This window comes from Colletotrichum lupini, chromosome 10 (assembly GCF_023278565.1).
Source record: "Colletotrichum lupini chromosome 10, complete sequence".
NCBI lineage: Eukaryota > Fungi > Ascomycota > Sordariomycetes > Glomerellales > Glomerellaceae > Colletotrichum > Colletotrichum lupini.
The window spans coordinates 1854684-1872308 of record NC_064673.1 but is presented as its reverse complement, the minus strand read 5'-3'; the positions used below and the strand labels follow the sequence as shown (position 1 = coordinate 1872308).

Here is a 17625-nt window from a genome sequence, read left to right as displayed (position 1 = left end):
CTTCGTATATTTAGTAATTAATTATTAATAAACGCCCCGTTTATAATAAATAAGGTCTTTAGGGTATTAATAAAGTAACTAACTTATAAAGGTAATCTACCTTAATGATCTTTTTTATCTAGCTCTTTTATAAATACTAGTATTTAAATAAGACTTACTTTATAATAAGCTCGTTTTTTTAAATAAAATAGGGTTAAATAGTTAACTCTAAATAGCTATAGCTCGTTAACGCTAACGGCTCTTTATTAATAACTAAGCGTCGTTTCGTTAACGTTCCGTTCGTTTCCGTAATTTATTATTATTTATATTAATTATTTTATAAAAATAAAAGCTTTAAAACTATAAGAAATTAAGCTATAAGTACCTAACTAGCGAAGTTATAATATAAGTATAAATATATTATAAAACTAAAGCTTATAAAGTCTTTTATAAGGGCTCTATTTTTTAAAGAGTTCTTTTATAATACGATCCGTATACTAATTACTAAGTTATCGGCGTCCTATTACTAGCCGTATCCTAAATCTATTATAATTTATAAATAAGTTTTAAACTTATTTTTACTATTTCTTAATAATAAAAAGGTATTTTAATACCGCGTTTTATTTATAAACGGATAGTTAAATAAAATAGTAAAACTAATATTTAGAATAGTACTTTTACTATTTTTATACTTAAAACTAATTAGATTAAGTATAGCGTCTTTACTTAGCTAAGTTTATATATAATAATACCTAGTACTTAGTAATTTATAAAGTACTTATTAAGGCCCTACTTAGGTTCTTATTTATATACCCTATATTAATCTTAACGGGAGCTTAAAACGGTATATAGAATATCTTAGCTAAGGAGTATATAGCTTAATTATAAACTAACTAAAAAGTTCTATAACCCCTTATATAAAAAGTATGCGAGATATATAAGTAATAAGCTAATAAAACTAAAATAAATATATTATATAAAGTAAATAACTAAGTACTATTATTAAAAAAAAATATTAATAAGTAACGTCCTAGCTAGAAGTTAACTAATAAGTATCTAAGCTTATTTAAAATTAAATTAATAATTAGAACGGTAGGGGTCGCTTATTAACTAAATATACTAATATAATATAAAATATATAATATATTTTATATATCCCTATTTAAGCCGTATTAATATTATAAAAAAGCCCCTTAGAAGCCCTTACCTATCGGGGATATAAATAGAGAGCTATTTTATAAAATAAAAAATATTATATAATATAAAGGGCTAAAGAAGAGGTAATAATACTTAATTTAATAAAAAGGATATAGTAATAATAAAGATATATAAGAACTAACTAAGTATATTAAAAACGTAGTATTAATTAATATATATAAAAAACGAGTTTTAATTAAATAGCGCGCTCTAGTTCTTAATAAGCTTAATAATATAATAAACTAATTATTAATAATAAAAAAAAGAGGGCTATATAACTATAACTAAGTAGTATAAACGCACTAATTACGAACTATTTCCCTAATTCTTATAATATATAAAAGGACTGCCCTTATTTATAAAAACCGCTTTTATATATAAAAGGGCCGCCCTAACTATTATCCTAGGGGTTATTATAAGAAGAATAATCTCCTTATTATTAATAAATTTATAAATAATTAGCTACGAATATAGAGCACAAGCGGGGTAACTATATACTAACTAGAATATTATTTAAATGGCGTACCTCGTTATAAATAATACGAAGTAGCGTAATTATAGCGTTATTATAGGACGAAAAGGTAGTATAAAAAGAGCTTATAACTACCTTATTATTATTATTATTAATAATAGGGGTCGAGCGGGCCTCTCTACTAGCGCGCTTAAGCACCCTCTACGTATTATTAATAATAATTTAATAAGTTTACTAAAGCCATAAAGTAATGTTAATAACCTAAGTAATAATAATAATAAAGTAATAATAGAGTAATAAACTTCTAAATTATAAACGTTATTATTTAAAATAAGAGCGATGCTCTATAGGGTTTAGACCGTAAATTCTATAAACTTAAGGACTTAAAATATTATTAATATAATATATAAAAAAAAAAAATTTAGTAACCGCGCTAAGTATTTATTATATTTTTATAAAAAAAGTTTTACATAGTATATTTAATATAATACACGCTAGATTTTAAAAAAGTATTAAATAAAAGAGCGAACTAGGGGCTATAAATTACTAACCTAGCTAATTATAATACTTAGTTTTTAAATTAAGCGCTTTATATATAATATAAATAGAATAAAAGAGCGGGCGTACTTAGCTAACCCCGATCTTTTTAACGTTTGCTTTTTTTTTTTTAATAAAAATCTATAATAGTTAGTATAAGTAGTATATAAGTAATAATATATATATAAAATTAAAGTAAATAAAGGGAATATTAAGCTTTTTAAATAGACTACTATTACTATTATTACTAAGTATACTTATAGTACTAATAACCGTTCTATTATTAATAATAATAACTCCGTAATTAAGAACTATATTTATATTAAAACGAGTTAGTAATAAATATAGAACGACTCTATAAAAGACTTATTTAAGTACGGGAAGTATATAAAAATAAAAATCTAAAAAATATTCGTTAGCTATAATATTTACGTAACGAGGGAGTAGCGTAAATATTAATAAAAATAAAAAACTATATATAAAAAAATAACTATAAATAAAAAAGAAAAAAGGAATTTAGAATTATAATAGTTTAAAAGGGGGTTAATATTAATAAATAAAAATGGGGTAATAACTACCTAAGTATTAGTAGTTATAAAAACGGTTTATAAATAGGAGTAACTTAAATATAAAATTATAAGGCTATTATTTAAAATAAGGGGTCTATATTTAAGCTAATAAGCGCCGCTTATACTTACCCTTATATTATATATTTAAAAACTTTTTAAATAAGGGATTAATATAATATATATAAACCGTAAATAAGTTTTAAAACGAAGCCTAAGGGAGGGAATATTTTATTAAGCTTTACTAATTAAGCCTCGTTAATTCAAAAATAGCTTAGGGAGTATAAAGAGGGGGACTAAGTAATAAAGGAGTAGCTTAGGTATATATAGAGCGTTAGTAATATACTTTAAAAGAAGGGTAGATTTTAATAATTTATTTTTTAGACCTTAATAGTAATTAGCCTCTATGAGCTTCTTTTTTATATTATATACTTATTAATACTACGGTAGACAAAAGTAGTATTGCTAGGCATGAGCCAAGTAGCATTGAGTAGATAGATGTTCGCATGTTGAGTAATCAAAGGTGAGGAAGCGTAGGTAAGAGAGGTGTGGCGAAATAGTTGCTTGTGTACTACTGCAGAAGGTGATACTGTGAGAATGACTACATGATAGTCAATGGAGGTATGTCGAATTTATACAACTTTCTCATTGAGCTCATGGTTAAAAAAGGATGCTGTCTTCCAAATGGTTTCGGCACTTTCGAGGAAGATCTCTCCTTCAATTTGACGTCAGATTTGATGTCCAAGGTGACAACTTGACTTGCTATTGTTAATTCTCAGAGTTGATTGGATCATGATGCAAGAGTCAACGGTCTAGGAGCTGTCAAGACTAGCTGTAAAAGGTTGTATTCTCGAGCTCAAGGCCGGGAAGCTGGATAACCTCGAGAAATGCTACTATTCGGGAATGGTTTCAGGACACTTTCAGCTTTAGCTGCAAGCCTACAGTGCTAAGCCTTGCCAAGCTAGCGGGACGAACGCTGATCTGCTTTGCCCATCTTGGTCGGGCTCATTCGACTAGGGCTTATCGTCCGGCAAGCCGGCACACATGGCGCAGGCAGACGGCGAAGTCGCGGTTCGGCCTCGGCCAAAGTTGCGGCACAGTGTGTCAACAAGGGAGAGGTTAATTGTGACGAACATGGGCGGCAGTGACTTTGGCCACTGCCCATCTAATTACCCCACCATCCAGTCACTGGCGTGGGCGCCCACTGCGTCTAATGCCTTCTCGTGAGCTTCTCGTTCACCACTTACTCGACCTGGTCCTGCAACTCACAAGATATGATGTTGGAGCACCGTTCTGCGGGTTTGCCGTCTTGTTTCGCAACGAGGGCCACTCACCTCTATCATGCTTGCAAATCGAGTTCTTGTCGCTGGTTCAGAACAATGGAAGAGAGTCCAAGCTTATGAACACTCAGTTTCGCCCACTTCACGGGCAAATATCCCTTGGGGGAAACAAAGTGGATTGAATCACGCAAAAGACCAAAGATCTCCAGTTTTTCTCCAAGAATACGGAGAGACAAAAACGTTGATTGGCAAGAAACTGAGATGATCCCTGGCTAGATATTACTCCTCACTGTCTTGACCCCATCCAGGCTGTCACCCACTTGCTACCCGGTGGGATACGGGATTCCGCTGGGTGCCTTTGTTAGCTACATACACAGAGTGACAACACCTTTCACAAAAACGAGATAGCCTCGGAGGTAGTGTCGGCTCCCCCACCATCGGATCAGATAAGATGCATCAGATTAGATAAACTGGATCTGATTCGAGGAGGTGCATCATGTACGAAGAGTTTTCAGTCTTGGCATTACGCTCAATTAACCGTAATTAGCTAGGGGCGGGCAGCATGAAATAGCTCGACCTTCCCCCAGTGGACGGTGATGGGCTGTTCCGCGCACCCATCCAATCCACCCCGTCCTCCGGATGCCACACTACGCAGTAAGTCAAAGCACCCACTTTTGGGCACCCCCCCCTTTTGGGCACCCCAACAAAACATGGCATCCAAACATTAACACCAACCACAATTAATTAATTAACTACTTTCCACTACTATAATAATATAATTAAAATTCTCCCTAGGTAATTCGACCCCTACGAGTTAATTAGGACTAACTAGACGGTTACTAAAGTCCTCCTAAGCTTTTTATACGTTCTAAATATCCGCGAACCTAGTATTTAGGTCTAGATATATAGTCTTTTTTTTCCTAGGCCTTATACGCTTAATCCTGGCCTTAAGAACTCGAACTTAGTACTAAGATATAGCTAATTAGTAGGCCTACTCCCTAAAAGCTTTTTTTATTTTTTAGAATAGTAATCGTCGAGTACTATTATTTAAACTAAGCTCTATAAATAGTTTTAAGTAATCGCAGAGCTCGCTAGCCTTCTTAGGAGTTAACTAGTTAATAATAGAGGTCGCTAATACTTAGTTAAGTAGTTTATTAGTATTACTAGTTATCTACCTAGCTTCTATGCCCCTTTTAGATAGTATAACTTATATAAGTAGGACTATTAGGTTAAGAAGTGGCTTAGCTATATTAAGTAGCTATAGTCTAGTTACTTTCTACTTACTTCGTATATTTAACGACGTTAGACTAGCTAAACGAGCAAGCTAGTAATAGCTTAAGAAGTACCGCTTTCTAATAATAGTAGAATTATTTACTATATCCTCCTTACTAAGTGTAATGGATTCGGGATGCGGCCGGCGACAGGACGCCGATGACTCAGCGACCGGTGCACGGATCTCATTACGAAAGAACTTTCTAGGAAGCAGAGCCCTTACGAAGGACTCTGCAAGCTTTAGTCTTACAATACACCCATACCTACATTATAGCCTCGCTGGTTAAGTGCTCATAGCCTAATCTCTTACACTAAGCTCCTTTTTATATATAGACTTAATAGGCCTAAAGATAGCTATATCTAATAGCTAGAGGATATAGGAAGCGTGTAGTAGTAAGAATAATAAGTAAACGTTATTTCTATAGTACTCCTATATAAATTCTGTCGTTATATAACTCCTATACTTATTTAGTACTAATAGTCGAGGCTAGTTTAGCTTACTAAGCCCCCTAATAGGGGGGGTCTTAGTCTATAGTAAGAATACTTCCTTTAGCTAGTAAAGGGTAGTCTCGTCGGTCGTCTAGCTATTATCTATTACTATAAACTTCTAACTATTATAAGCGGTAAGTTAAAGAGGGAACTACTACTATTAAACCGACTTTCTTTTATAAATAACTAGTGGTTTAATAGCTCTATTATTAATAGAGATATACTCAATAATCGTTACCTAGGTACGCGAACTAGGCTCTTTTTTTCGTACTACTATAGCCTTTATTATACCTAAGACTAGCCTATTAGCTCTCTTACCCTCTATTATACTAGTTTTATTTATATTATACTTATTAGCCTATTTAATACCGCTAATCTCTAGTATATTAAGTAATCTAAACTATTATTTAATTATATTAATAATAGCTCTATTAATACGGCGCGAATCGATTAAATAACTTCTCTAGACCCTTATTAATAAATTCCTTTTAATAAAAGCGTTAATTTATCTCTTACTAAGTGGTTTATTATCCCCCTAGGACCTTAGAACTTACTTAGCGAATTCCTTAACCTATTTATAAGTTAGTATAATACCTAAGTAATACTATATACGAATCTACTAGGCTAGCTAGTCTTCTTACTATAGAAGAAACCTCTAAAGCTCTGCGAATGCCCTCGCCCTTATCTAATAGCCTCTCTTTCGACCCTAAAGTATTATCCTAGGAACCCCGAACTTAATCGAGGCCCTTTTAATAGAGAGACCGTTTCTAATAGTATTAAGTACTTATTAGAGCTTATTTTTAATATACGATACTATTACCTATTAATTAGTAAGTATGCTAAAAAGGAATATATTTAGACGATTTTTGTAATTGTTATGTTGAATTGAAATAATAGGTAGGGTTTTAATATAGTGGCTGGGAGGGATTTTTGGGGGTGCCCAAAAGGGGGGGGTGCCCAAAAGTGGGTGCTTTGACTTACATGTAGTCTCGCGGGCCGTCTTGAGTGCTGAAGATTTGCTGAAGAGGGAGGATCTGCGGATCCCCATTGCGACATTCCGTCATGGTGTACTGATGGCCTACCATACTCCGTACAAGCAAGAAAAAAAATAGGTTTACAAGGGTGGTCAGCAATATATACCGGCCGTTCCCAGCCCTCGTGAAAATGGCGCACATCTTCGCGCGAGCGAAAGTCTGAATAGTCTGGGTGGTTTTATTTACTTTCTGTTTGGAAAACTACGCTTCGGTGTTCCTTCTCACGATCTAGAGGCTAGTTGAGGCGGTTTCACCCCTCAACCCCCGCGCGATCGCAAAGATGGCTCTCCTCAGCTTTGTCACGTCGCAGAATTTTGAGAAGCTCAGTGTCTTCCTTCAATGGAAGCTTCTCGTGTTGGCCGCGATCCCCGTTGCCGTGGTATACTACTTCAGACGGACGAAAACCACACCGGGTATCGACATCAAGCAGTACTCTCACTTCCCGCAGCCTGAAGAGGCCGACCCAGTGAGGGGTCATTGGCCGTGGATTGAGAAGTCCGCCGGTCTGGGTGATCCTAGAAGGGCTTTTGGTACGTTTCAATCTCGGAAATCAGTAACGGGGAGGTCCTGGCGGCGTTGCAATTGCATCACGTTGCGGCTTTTCGGGAAACGAGACACAAATCGTACGGCGTGCTAATGCTTTGCGACTATGTAGATGAGATTCTCTACGAACAGGCCGAGAAGCTTGGATTCCCTCCCGTTTTGCTGGTGGACTGGCGACCGATCGAAAAGTTCCTTATTCTTTTCATCCTCGACAACGAGGTTGCCGAACAGGTCACCAAGCCCTCGAAGCAGTACAGTACTAGCGTGCCGAAGCACCCCGCCATCCAACATCTGGCCCCTCTGGTCGGCGCACGATCTCTCGTAACGACGGATGTAAGTCCATCGCATGGTGCTGCTGTAGTTAGGTAGGATCGTGAGACTGACAAGACGCTTGCACTTTAGGGTGAGGAATGGAAGGGACTGCGAAAGAGAATTCTTCCCGGCTTTGCCCCATCGCATCTTCTCGGTCTAGTGAAGGTCATCTTGGATAAGTCGGAGACCTTTATCGAGCTTATGGAGCAGAAGGCTGCTACTGGCGAAGAGTTTACTATCGACGAGTACACCACAAACCTGGCCTTCGATGTTATCGGTGAGTTTGAAAAGACACCTACGGAATTTGGAGTGTACTCATTGTTAATGCCAGGCATTGTCACTTTTGATATGGATCTGAACGCTCAAATCGAGGGCAAGCAAAGCGAGGTGTTACTTACATATCGCGCCCTATCGCAAGCTTTCAACAAGCGTATCCCCGGCAAGAACTGGATGCGCGAATACTTCACCGAGAACGAACGCACCATCAGACGCCTGGACAAGAAGCTCGACGGCATCCTCAAGGAAGAGATCAAGAAGCAGCACAAGGAGCTCCTGGCCGGTGCCGACACCACATCCCGCAGTGTCGCCACCCTCAGTTTACAAGGCATTGACGTTCTGACCCCCGAGATCCTCCAACAGACCAGCGACACTCTCCGCGGTTTCCTCTTTGCCGGCCACGACACGACGAGTATTCTCCTGCAATGGTGCTTCTACGAGCTTCACAGACGGCCTCAATCTGCCAAGGATCTGAAGGATGAGCTCGACGAGGTCTTTGGCCCGGATCAGAGCCCCAAGTCTGTCATTGAGCAACTCAAGGGCCCCGAAGCTGGAAAGCTTCTGGCCCGCCTGCCTTGTAAGTTCAAGATCTCTCCACATCATCTCTACCCTCGGAACAGCTAGCTAACGGCCGCGCAGACACCGACGCAGTCATCAAGGAAGCCCTGCGCCTGCACCCTCCCGGAACAACAGCCCGCGTCGCGCCCCAAGGATCCGGAACGACCCTGACCCTCCCCGACGGACAAAAGCTGGTCGTCGACGACCTCTGCGTGACCCCCAGAGCCTACATCATCCAACGCCACCCCAAGATCTTTGGCGAGACCAAGGACGACTTCATGCCCGAGCGCTGGCTCGGCGAGGAGGGCGCCAAGATCCCGGACAGCTGCTTCAGACCCTACGAGAGAGGACCTCGTCGGTGCACCGGATCCGAGCTCGCCAACTTGGAAGTGCGCATCATTCTGGCCTGCATCGCGAGATACTTTGAGTTTGTCAAGGTCGGGCAGGGCGAGCTGGACCTGGATGAGAAGGGACAGCCCCAGCTTGACGAGAAGGGTTTCTACAAGACGAAGTCTGTCATGTTCTCTGTGAGTAGAACCCCACTGCCCTTGCCATTGAGACGAGCTACTTGTACTGATATCCCCCCTCTACAGACTCACTTGGTTACCGCTAAGCCTGTCGATGGCATGAAGGTGAAGGTCCAGATCAAGGGACAACAAGCGTAATCTCTCTCACATGATACCACCAATGAACCAAAACGCAGGTCCGGGATACCACGACTCGACGGTCTGACGCGTTTGTCTAGAGACGGCTGGTGGGGGGTTATCTGGGGCCGTCGTGCCCCATTTCAAACCCCATCTACCTTGTATCATAGAGAATGCTTGACCCTGACGACGATATGTTGGATGCGATGAATGTATATAGACGTTAGTGTGTTTATGACGTTTCTGGAAGAATGCTTGACTGGAACGTTACCGTGTAGCACAACATTGTCATGATCCGCGGCTCATTCGACTGTCGTCAAAGGAAACATATTCACTAAACAGACTCTCTGGGCCAACCTTCTCCGGGCGAACCCGTCATGGGTCCGGCACTTGGATTCACAGCCTGTTTCTCTCGCCCACCACGTCCATTATTACAGAGGGGTTGGAGGGGTAGAGGGGCATTCTGCATGGGTCGTCCGTTGTCGGCGAGCTAAAGCGGACTCATGCAAGTAGATGGGGTCTGCAACGTTCCCATGTCTGGTCACTGCTTTTATGGAAAGTTATGCAGGCCCGCTCGCTTGTGATAGCGAGCGACGTCGATAGCTTCCACAGGCTAATTCACGCAGTGCTTGCAATTTGCTAGCTGGGGCTCTCGATCATGCATTCATCGTATGAGCTTCGGGCTCGTCTACGTGAACGGAATGAGAAGTGAGACGACATCGTCCCTCATAATTGACTTCAATCGTGTTCGCAGAGTTGGCATGTCACTTTGCAATAACAGCTGAAGAAGACAGCAAATGGTGTGTTGTACCTTCAGTTGCTAACCTCTGAGGATGGTATGTGTATTCTGGCTTTCCACGAAGGTTAAGCAGAGGCTTTACAACTCTACTCTCCATGTCGACAAGCTTGAAAAGTTGCCCGCGACTCCACACTACCTCTGATGATTCCTCACATCTTCCTCCAACCCGGCCACTTCCAACGGGTATCAACCATATCCAACAATCTCTGCAACTCTAGTACTCAGAACCCAAGGCTCAAAGCCTCTAGTCCATAGTCTCAATTGCCAAACCCAACGCCGCCATAGTATGGTCGCCAAAGGCATCATCCATAGGAACGCATTTGCAGACGCCGTTGCCCCAGTTGAAGATGGAAACGCCCTCCTCGTACGGCGGCAGCGGCTCGTCGGACTTGGCTGGACGGTCGTCCTTGTTCCCAAATATGGCGCCGATGGAAACGCAGCGACAGAGCCTGTTCCTCCAGGGGAATACGCCAGGAGTCTTGTATTTAGTGTCTCTGGGTGAAATCTGGGTGGGCTGGGTTTCAGGGTCGACGTCGTAGTCGCTGGTGGCGCCGTTGCCGCTGGGCTCCGACTTGGCGGCTTCTTCCTCTTCGCGTAAGGTCTCCATGTCTTCCGGGGAGGATGTTGTAGGTGACTTGGGTGCCTCTATTTCGACTGGTATTCTCAGCTCTTTTGAGAAGTCATATGCCTCGGAAACCGTGGCTGGCGAGGATTGTGAAGTAGAGGCGGTGGCGGTAGGTGAGGTGGATAACATAGTAGGTGTTGCCACAACGTCAACAGCGTCATTGGCACTATCACCACTACTCGCAGTCCGCTTGACGATGATAACATTCGTCTTGGGAAGCTTCTTGATTGTGACTGAATCTGAGCCGGCAGTGGCGAGTAAACGCTTGAGGTCATCCAGGTCGTCGTGGAAGAACATAACATCGCCGAGTTCTACCTGCTTGGTGTTGGTGGTGGTGATGCGGCCGTCTGCGTGCTCTTCAGCCTTCTCCACCTTATCGAAGAGGTTGTTAAGGAGTAATCCGGCAGGAAGGAGGTCTTTGAGCTGCATTGTAGCGGTGGTGGTTGCTTGTCTTGATAGGTGGTGATTTCTTGGGTTGTTGACTTCGAAGGCCTTGAGAAGTAGGGTGTGAATGGAAGACTGGGTAGTATGATGTATGAACTACGAGTATGATGATTACTGCGAGGCCTTGGAGGGATGAAGACTGGCATCGGAGAAGAAGAGGAGTCTTATACACTCCATGAACTGGGCGTAGCCCGTACAGGTTCTTTCCGGAGATACAGTTCCATGGCCTTTGAAAAGCTAAAGAATCGCAGGGCTGAGGATTCCACGATGCTGGAGAACCCGGTCATCCAAGGTTGAGCAAGTTTCTAACCCTCAAAAGTTGCGGACCACAGATGGGAGAGGGCGCAATGGCTCTCAGGCACGAAGCCATGATGATCGTATATAGGTAGACTTCAGGGTTCGGTCCTTGCTATCCAGAACCCTTTGGGATATTTCGAGAAAGCCACGTTATGCCCAAATGATTCATATTTCCATTGATTTAACCACCAAAACAGTTCTATTATATCATAGTAGTGGCAATGGCAAGACTTCATCACGGGTTTCCCGTATCATGGTTGCCAGTCTAGGCGTCTAAGGAAAATGGCTGTGGTATACCCGAGGAAACGTGCGAGCCACAAACTTAGTTACTTAACTCTGAGGAAGGGAGCCAGGTTCATCAGATCTACATCTTCCCTGATCTCCAAAGACACTAAGCCTCCAGATGATCAACTAATACCCAAACCCCTCAAGACACCTAACAAGCTCCCTCTCTGCAACCGCCCTCATCCCCTCAATCTCCTCCCTCGTCTTCCGCCTCAACATGACAGGATGCTCCAAAGCAAAAGGACACGCCAGCGCCTCCAGCCTCCTCAACCCATCCAGCGCAGCCATGCCCCTAATCTCACTAGGCCGCACCGCATCCCTCTCCCTCAACGCATCATCCCACGCTCGAGCCGTCGTGAGCTGTCCCAACGCCTCTTGCGGTAGACTCCTCCTGATCCCGTCAAAGTCGCCCGTCAACATCGCTTTACCGAGCAGACACCCGCTGAGATCTGGATCCCGCCCCGTGCCGCCGCCCGTGTTGCCGCCGACGTCGCCTAGCGACGTGAAGAATTCGTGACAGGGGTGGGAGACGAAGGCGAAGTCGAAGTCGAGGATGGAGGTGAGTTTCTTGGTGGTCGTATCGTAGAGGGTATTGTTCGTAGCTGGTAGAGGAATGTCAGTAAGCTGGATCGGCTTGACGACGAGACCAGACTTGACCGGGGCAGTATACAACTTACTAAGATCCCCGTGAATGAGAGCTAACTTCCCAACATCAACTCCAGACCCATCAAGATACCTCTCCAGCCCAGACTCCAAGAACCGATCAACACGCTCCCGCACACCATTCGGCCTCCACCCATCCAGTGCCGGACTCGCATCCGCATCCTCCAGCCGGATTGCCAACCTCGCCTTCCAGAAATCGCTATATCGCTCCCAAGGTCCGCCTTTAACCGTCGTCATCGCACCACCCACGATTCTTCCCGCTTCGTCAATCGACAGCCCCCCGTGGGACTTCACACTCATCGGCAAGGAAACCCTCTGGATCCCCGTAACCAAATCCGCAATCTGGCCCAGCACATCGCCCTTCTCTCCGTCGTTCATGTCGCGGAAGACGGTATCGAGAGGCACGCCCTTCTTGAACTCCATCAGACTCCACCCGTAACTGCTGCTGCCACCGTCGCCCGGCACCCCCGCCTCCGTCCCCGTGATCTCGGAAGGACGATGGGGTCTCCAATCATACAACGCCGGGACGAGCCCCGCGATCTCAGGCTTATACGAACCCAAACCCTCTCGCGCGAGGTGAATCGCCGCGACCTCGTTCTCAACGCGGTTGTCTTGGACTACGCCTTCTGCTTTCGGGTTCGCGATGCGCATCACCACAGTAGAAGTGCCTTGCCCAGGGGGAGGCTGGGTGTACGGGCGGCGGCGTTCATGAGGGATGGAGGATGGTGTGAGGGGCGCGGAGAGAGTGATTTTGTAGATGTAGTTGTTGTAGGCGAAGGGTGCTGTTTCGTCGTAGTCTATGGGGGTGATGTCGACGGGCTTGAGGGGGTGTTAGATAGAGGTGGGTGATGGAAGGTAGGAGGGAGGGGGGTTTCTTACTTCGAGGCCGTAGTTGTGGATGACGCTCTTGACGAGGTTTAGGCGTTCTTCGTATCGCTCGTGGTTCATGATGTATGGTGAGCGAGATGAGTTCGAGTTGCGGGATAGAGTGAGTGCTTTGGAGTAAGGTGTTGGTTCGGCCGGTGTTGATACCTTTCGACCAAGGCAACACGAGAATCTCATGGCTTCTTTAAGTATATCCCCAAGTGAGACGACTCCATCCAATCCTCGTTACACCCTTGCCCAAACAAGAACAGTTGACTCATAAATCTCAGAGAGGAAGGAGTTTAATGCTTATTTCTCATCAAATCTTGTCTTTCTTGTTTGTCTTGTCTTTCTGTTGCAAGGGTCAAGGAACCGCAGGACGCGAAACGATAAAGCAAACGCAAGTCATCATCGAAGCTTTCCACACATGGATGAACTTGGGGCCTTGCCGCTGAGATGATGCTGAGCTAGACAAATCGGATCAAGTCCGAGACCACTAGACATGTTTACTCCATCGGCCGCTGATCTTAGTTCAGACCATGACATGCAGCCGTAGACTTGCCATGATCCCTGCTAGACCTTTGCTGCCTGGGGGTCATGTCTTGAAAACGTTGCAAAGCACGCGTTTCTGCCTAAGCTGTGCCGTAAAGATGCATGAGATAGCGTTTGAAGTCGTTGAACCCAGGGACAAACTCGGGAGACATTACGAAGTATGCGCCGAACGTCAGCTCTCGGCGGTGAGAGGAGGGTGATGGAGAGGCCGTGGTGGGTATGCCCCGCTAATAGATCGGCTCAAATGGGGATTCGCCGGCCCGACCTCGGACGCGGAGGGTCCGGGGGCCATCCTTGCCGCGAGCTGCCTCGCGGAAACTCAGGGCCTGCCGACTGCGGCCTCCATGAGTCAACGCAGCCCTTCAGCATCTAACAATCACTGGTTTCGTGGTGTAGTTGGTTATCACGTCAGTCTAACACACTGAAGGTCTCCGGTTCAAGTCCGGGCGAAATCAAACTTTTGCCTTCCGGAAGGCCATTTTGCTTTTTCCGATCGTGGGGTGAACTTTCACTATCCACAATGTTCTTATCATGTAGTACGGTGGCATCCTGATATCCATGGTCTCGCTGTACACAAGTTTCAATAACTTTTATGCCTACTAGCTTGTCTCTATTTTTTCTGGTTATAATTGAAAAACCTCCACCTCAGCTATCAATTACACCCACGATCCGCCCAACGACGCGATCCCACTCCTCATCCCAGCGTAAGCTTCCCTCCTTGATGGCTCCCGCCTTCAAGGTCTTCAGCTCGTCCTTGCCGCTCTCACTTAGAAGCCTGATCAGAACGTCGGCCAGCTCAGTAGCCGTCTCAAATCCGCACCCATTCTCACCCTCCTTGATCAGCTCGCCGAAGCTCTCATATGCCGAGTAGGCAGCTACAGGTAGCCCCGAACCAAACATGTCAACCACCTTCATAGGTAAGTCAACACCAGAGCTGGATTTGTGGAGGCAGACACCGAGGTCGGCGCATGAGAGCAGCGTGGCGTACTCGCGGGTTGATAGCCACGCAGTCAAGATGGTGATGCCGGGGAGCTTACCCTCCAGGCGGAGGTTCTTGATCTTCTCCTCGTACTCGGCCTTCTGAGGGCCCTTGCCGGTGATGATGGCCAGTATCGGAGGTCGGCCAACGCCGGTCTCTGTGACGGCCTCTTCGGGGTGCGCGTAGGCCACCAAGGCGTCCAGCAGCAGGCCGAAATCCTCGTCGGGGGTCCATGATGTGCTACTGACAATGAGACGAGTGGTCCCGGCGATGATACTGTCGGCAACGTCCTTGGTCTCCTTAAGATGCGAGAGAAAATCTTGCCGGGCTTTGGTCGATGCGATGGGCTGGAACACTTCGGCTGGCCGATCGTGCAGGGTGAAGATGGGCTTCTTGTTGCTATACGGCTTCTCCTTGAGCTGCCGTGCCATGGCGTCGGTGACGGTGAGGTTGGCCGTGGGGACTACCCTTCCAAAGTACATCTCATACTTCTTGTAGAGCCATACCAGAGGGTTCTTCTGGCTGCGGCCGGTGGCCATGATGGACCAGCCATAGTTGTGCCAGTCAATTAGCAGGTGGCTTCCTCTCAGGAGGGACACGAGCAAAGCCAGATGCAGCGTCGGGATAGAAGGAGGGTTCTGCAAAAAGTTAGACTGTGGATTCCACAAAGTAGCGGCTCACTTACCTGAATGACAATCCATCGAGCTGGGGGTGCAGTATATGCCAAAACGTAGAAGATGGAATAGGCTTGCCAGACAACTTTGGCCGGTTTATTGATGAGAAACGGCAGGGTGTTCCATTTGAAGACGGTAGGAAGAGGTGGCAATGGGTACAAAGCCACTCTTTCATTGCCAACGAGATCCGGATGGCGGGCAGTCTCCTTGTAACCAACGAGATCAACTCTACCGCCGTGCTTCATGATACTCATGGCATGGTACTGCATGCGAGGGCTCCGGCCTATATCGCCGAGGACCAGGATCTGGATGTGGTCATCCTTGGGGTTCTCAGCCGCATGGTAGCGAGTGGGCAGCAGCTTTGTGAGAAAGTTGATGCCGAGAGCAGCGACAAGAGTGGTGCAGATGCCAGCGATGACGGATAACACGAGAGGTATCAACGACATGTTGGCGATGTGCGACAGCTCGGGACCAATGTGGCAGGGTATTGACGGCGTAGGCCAAAGTGAATCTTTGTGTCTCCGTTGCCGTGAGTGGTTGAGGTGAGAAATGCGGTGGAGTTTGGAGATGGATCGTCAAGGCCTCAGATGTGGTGGTATCCGTCATGCAAAGTGTCCCGTCCTGTCATCTGAAGTTGCAATCAACAGCCTTAGCGCGTGCGCGCATGGAGGGGTCTGAGTTGAAGGCTGAGCGGTGGGGGGAGTATCCGTGAGTTTCGCTGAGTATCCTTGAAGAGGGAGGGGAGGAGACACGAAGTTGAAGTGTTTTTGGTAGGTAGCAAAAAAAGGCCAAATTGCCCAGACTTGCGTGACCTGACGATGGCCTCGTGGGGAACAAACCGGAATCGCGAGAGGCCTACGAAGCTTCTTTACTGGGCTAGACTCGCTCACCTTCCAAGACTTTGTCCTTGTTGGCGCCTTCCAACTTGGGCAGGCCTTTTGGGATGTTGCAACGGTGGCGCCAATGAGGGGCCGATGTGGGCGCCATGATTTGATAAGCAAGATAGCCGCGATAACACGGTGTCACGTGGAGAAACACTCTGAGTACCTAAGGTAAGGTACCTCAGTCAAGGTACCTAGGTACGCATCCTTCTGTTCCAGTCTCCTCGATAACCTCACAACTGGATCATCAGAAAATAAGGTGATGAGGTGCGGCAGACGGTAGCTTCATCGCTCTGCAGATCCCCTGCGTGGGTCTGGATCACGATTCACCAATTGCTAAATTAGAAATCTCCGAACGAGACTTTTCGTCACCCAATTAATGGAAAACCAGCTGCTGCACATGCAAAACCGACACAGACCAACTCAGCCTCAGCACAACAAGAGAGAAGAAAAGACCATTCATGCCTGTCGACTGTCTTGCCTGTGTGCCTGTCACCCGGCGACATCTGAACTCCTCTCACAGGCATTGGCTTGGCCCAGAAAACATGTCGCAACGGGGCTGGCCGCGGATAGCATGAGCAAGTGTTAGCCATCACACCGCCTTACCCGCGACCGTCCCATCAGAGATTATCCGCCCAGACATGCCAGGCAAGCCAGGATCGAGGGTATTGCATTGTCTTGCTCTATGCTGATCCGTATCCATACTCTATCCCCTGAACAGCTTTATGCAGCTGCCCAGTGCCCCTCCTGATGGACAATTGGATGGCATCTTTGATGTGTCACCCAGCGAATCACAGACACGACCGCCCTCCTCGACCTGCACCTTACGTACCCGGCGCCCGGCCTCTCCCCACACGGAGAAATCTGCAGGGGTTGACGGCTGGATTCCCCTTTAGGTTCAGGTCCCAGAAGTCCACGGGTGCGAGAGATTCATCTGAAAGATTGAAAGGAGGCAGCACCCGACATGCCATGCGTCCCGATGGTTCAGCCCAAAAAAAAAAAAAAACAATAACGCTGCTCCATCCTCCATCATCCATGCTGGCATCTGCTGGCCCATCCCGCCTTTTTGACGACCTGCCGTACCGATACCGATACCTTGCAAGTGGAGGCTTAGGTTGATTGCCTCTGGAAGGTAGCATCGAGGACACTCTTATTGTTCCTCTTCTTCTTCCTCCCCTCTGCATTCAATTCCTTTGCTCCCCTCCCCGCTCCTCCTTTCAGCCACATTTGGTCCTCTTTCATCTTATTAGATCTCCAAGTCTCAGCATTCGACAGCACAAGCGAACCAATCCATTCGTATCTGTCTACCTACTCTCGCCGCTTCCAGCATTGTCTGTGCGAGGCGCCGGCACGTCCGTCGACGATCAAATCTCCCGTCCCCCTCCAGCGCTCAGCGTTGAACT

General features: G+C 45.5%; 5 protein-coding genes and 1 non-coding gene across 6 annotated transcripts; 2 read left to right on the top strand and 4 right to left on the bottom strand.

Annotated features, from left to right (window-relative positions):
• Positions 1-7106: 7106 nt before the first annotated feature.
• Positions 7107-9180, top strand: CLUP02_17730 (cytochrome P450 52A11; the record flags this gene model as incomplete). Its single annotated transcript, XM_049296635.1, has 5 exons — positions 7107-7356; positions 7482-7702; positions 7772-8534; positions 8597-9042; positions 9109-9180. The coding sequence occupies 5 exons, from the start codon at positions 7107-7109 to the stop codon at positions 9178-9180; spliced, it is 1752 nt and encodes a 583-aa protein (XP_049137859.1).
• A 1022-nt stretch (positions 9181-10202) lies between these two features.
• Positions 10203-11012, bottom strand: CLUP02_17729 (uncharacterized protein; the record flags this gene model as incomplete). The annotated part of the gene is made up of 1 exon (XM_049296634.1): positions 10203-11012. The coding sequence occupies one exon, from the start codon at positions 11010-11012 to the stop codon at positions 10203-10205; it is 810 nt and encodes a 269-aa protein (XP_049137858.1).
• Positions 11013-11735: 723 nt separating this feature from the next.
• CLUP02_17728 (phosphotransferase enzyme family protein) lies at positions 11736-13220 on the bottom strand (the record flags this gene model as incomplete). Its single annotated transcript, XM_049296633.1, has 3 exons — positions 11736-12211; positions 12287-13091; positions 13152-13220. 3 exons carry the CDS (start codon positions 13218-13220, stop codon positions 11736-11738), a joined length of 1350 nt encoding a protein of 449 aa, XP_049137857.1.
• A 548-nt stretch (positions 13221-13768) lies between these two features.
• On the bottom strand, positions 13769-14248 carry CLUP02_17727 (uncharacterized protein; the record flags this gene model as incomplete). Its single annotated transcript, XM_049296632.1, has 3 exons — positions 13769-13866; positions 13961-14057; positions 14147-14248. The coding sequence occupies 3 exons, from the start codon at positions 14246-14248 to the stop codon at positions 13769-13771; spliced, it is 297 nt and encodes a 98-aa protein (XP_049137856.1).
• On the top strand, positions 14070-14143 carry CLUP02_tRNA338. The gene has a single exon. It is a non-coding gene; the product is annotated as a tRNA-Val (tRNA).
• Positions 14249-14333: 85 nt separating the features above from the next.
• Positions 14334-15787, bottom strand: CLUP02_17726 (glycosyl transferase group 1; the record flags this gene model as incomplete). The annotated part of the gene is made up of 2 exons (XM_049296631.1): positions 14334-15305; positions 15353-15787. 2 exons carry the CDS (start codon positions 15785-15787, stop codon positions 14334-14336), a joined length of 1407 nt encoding a protein of 468 aa, XP_049137855.1.
• Between the last annotated feature and the right edge of the window lie 1838 nt (positions 15788-17625).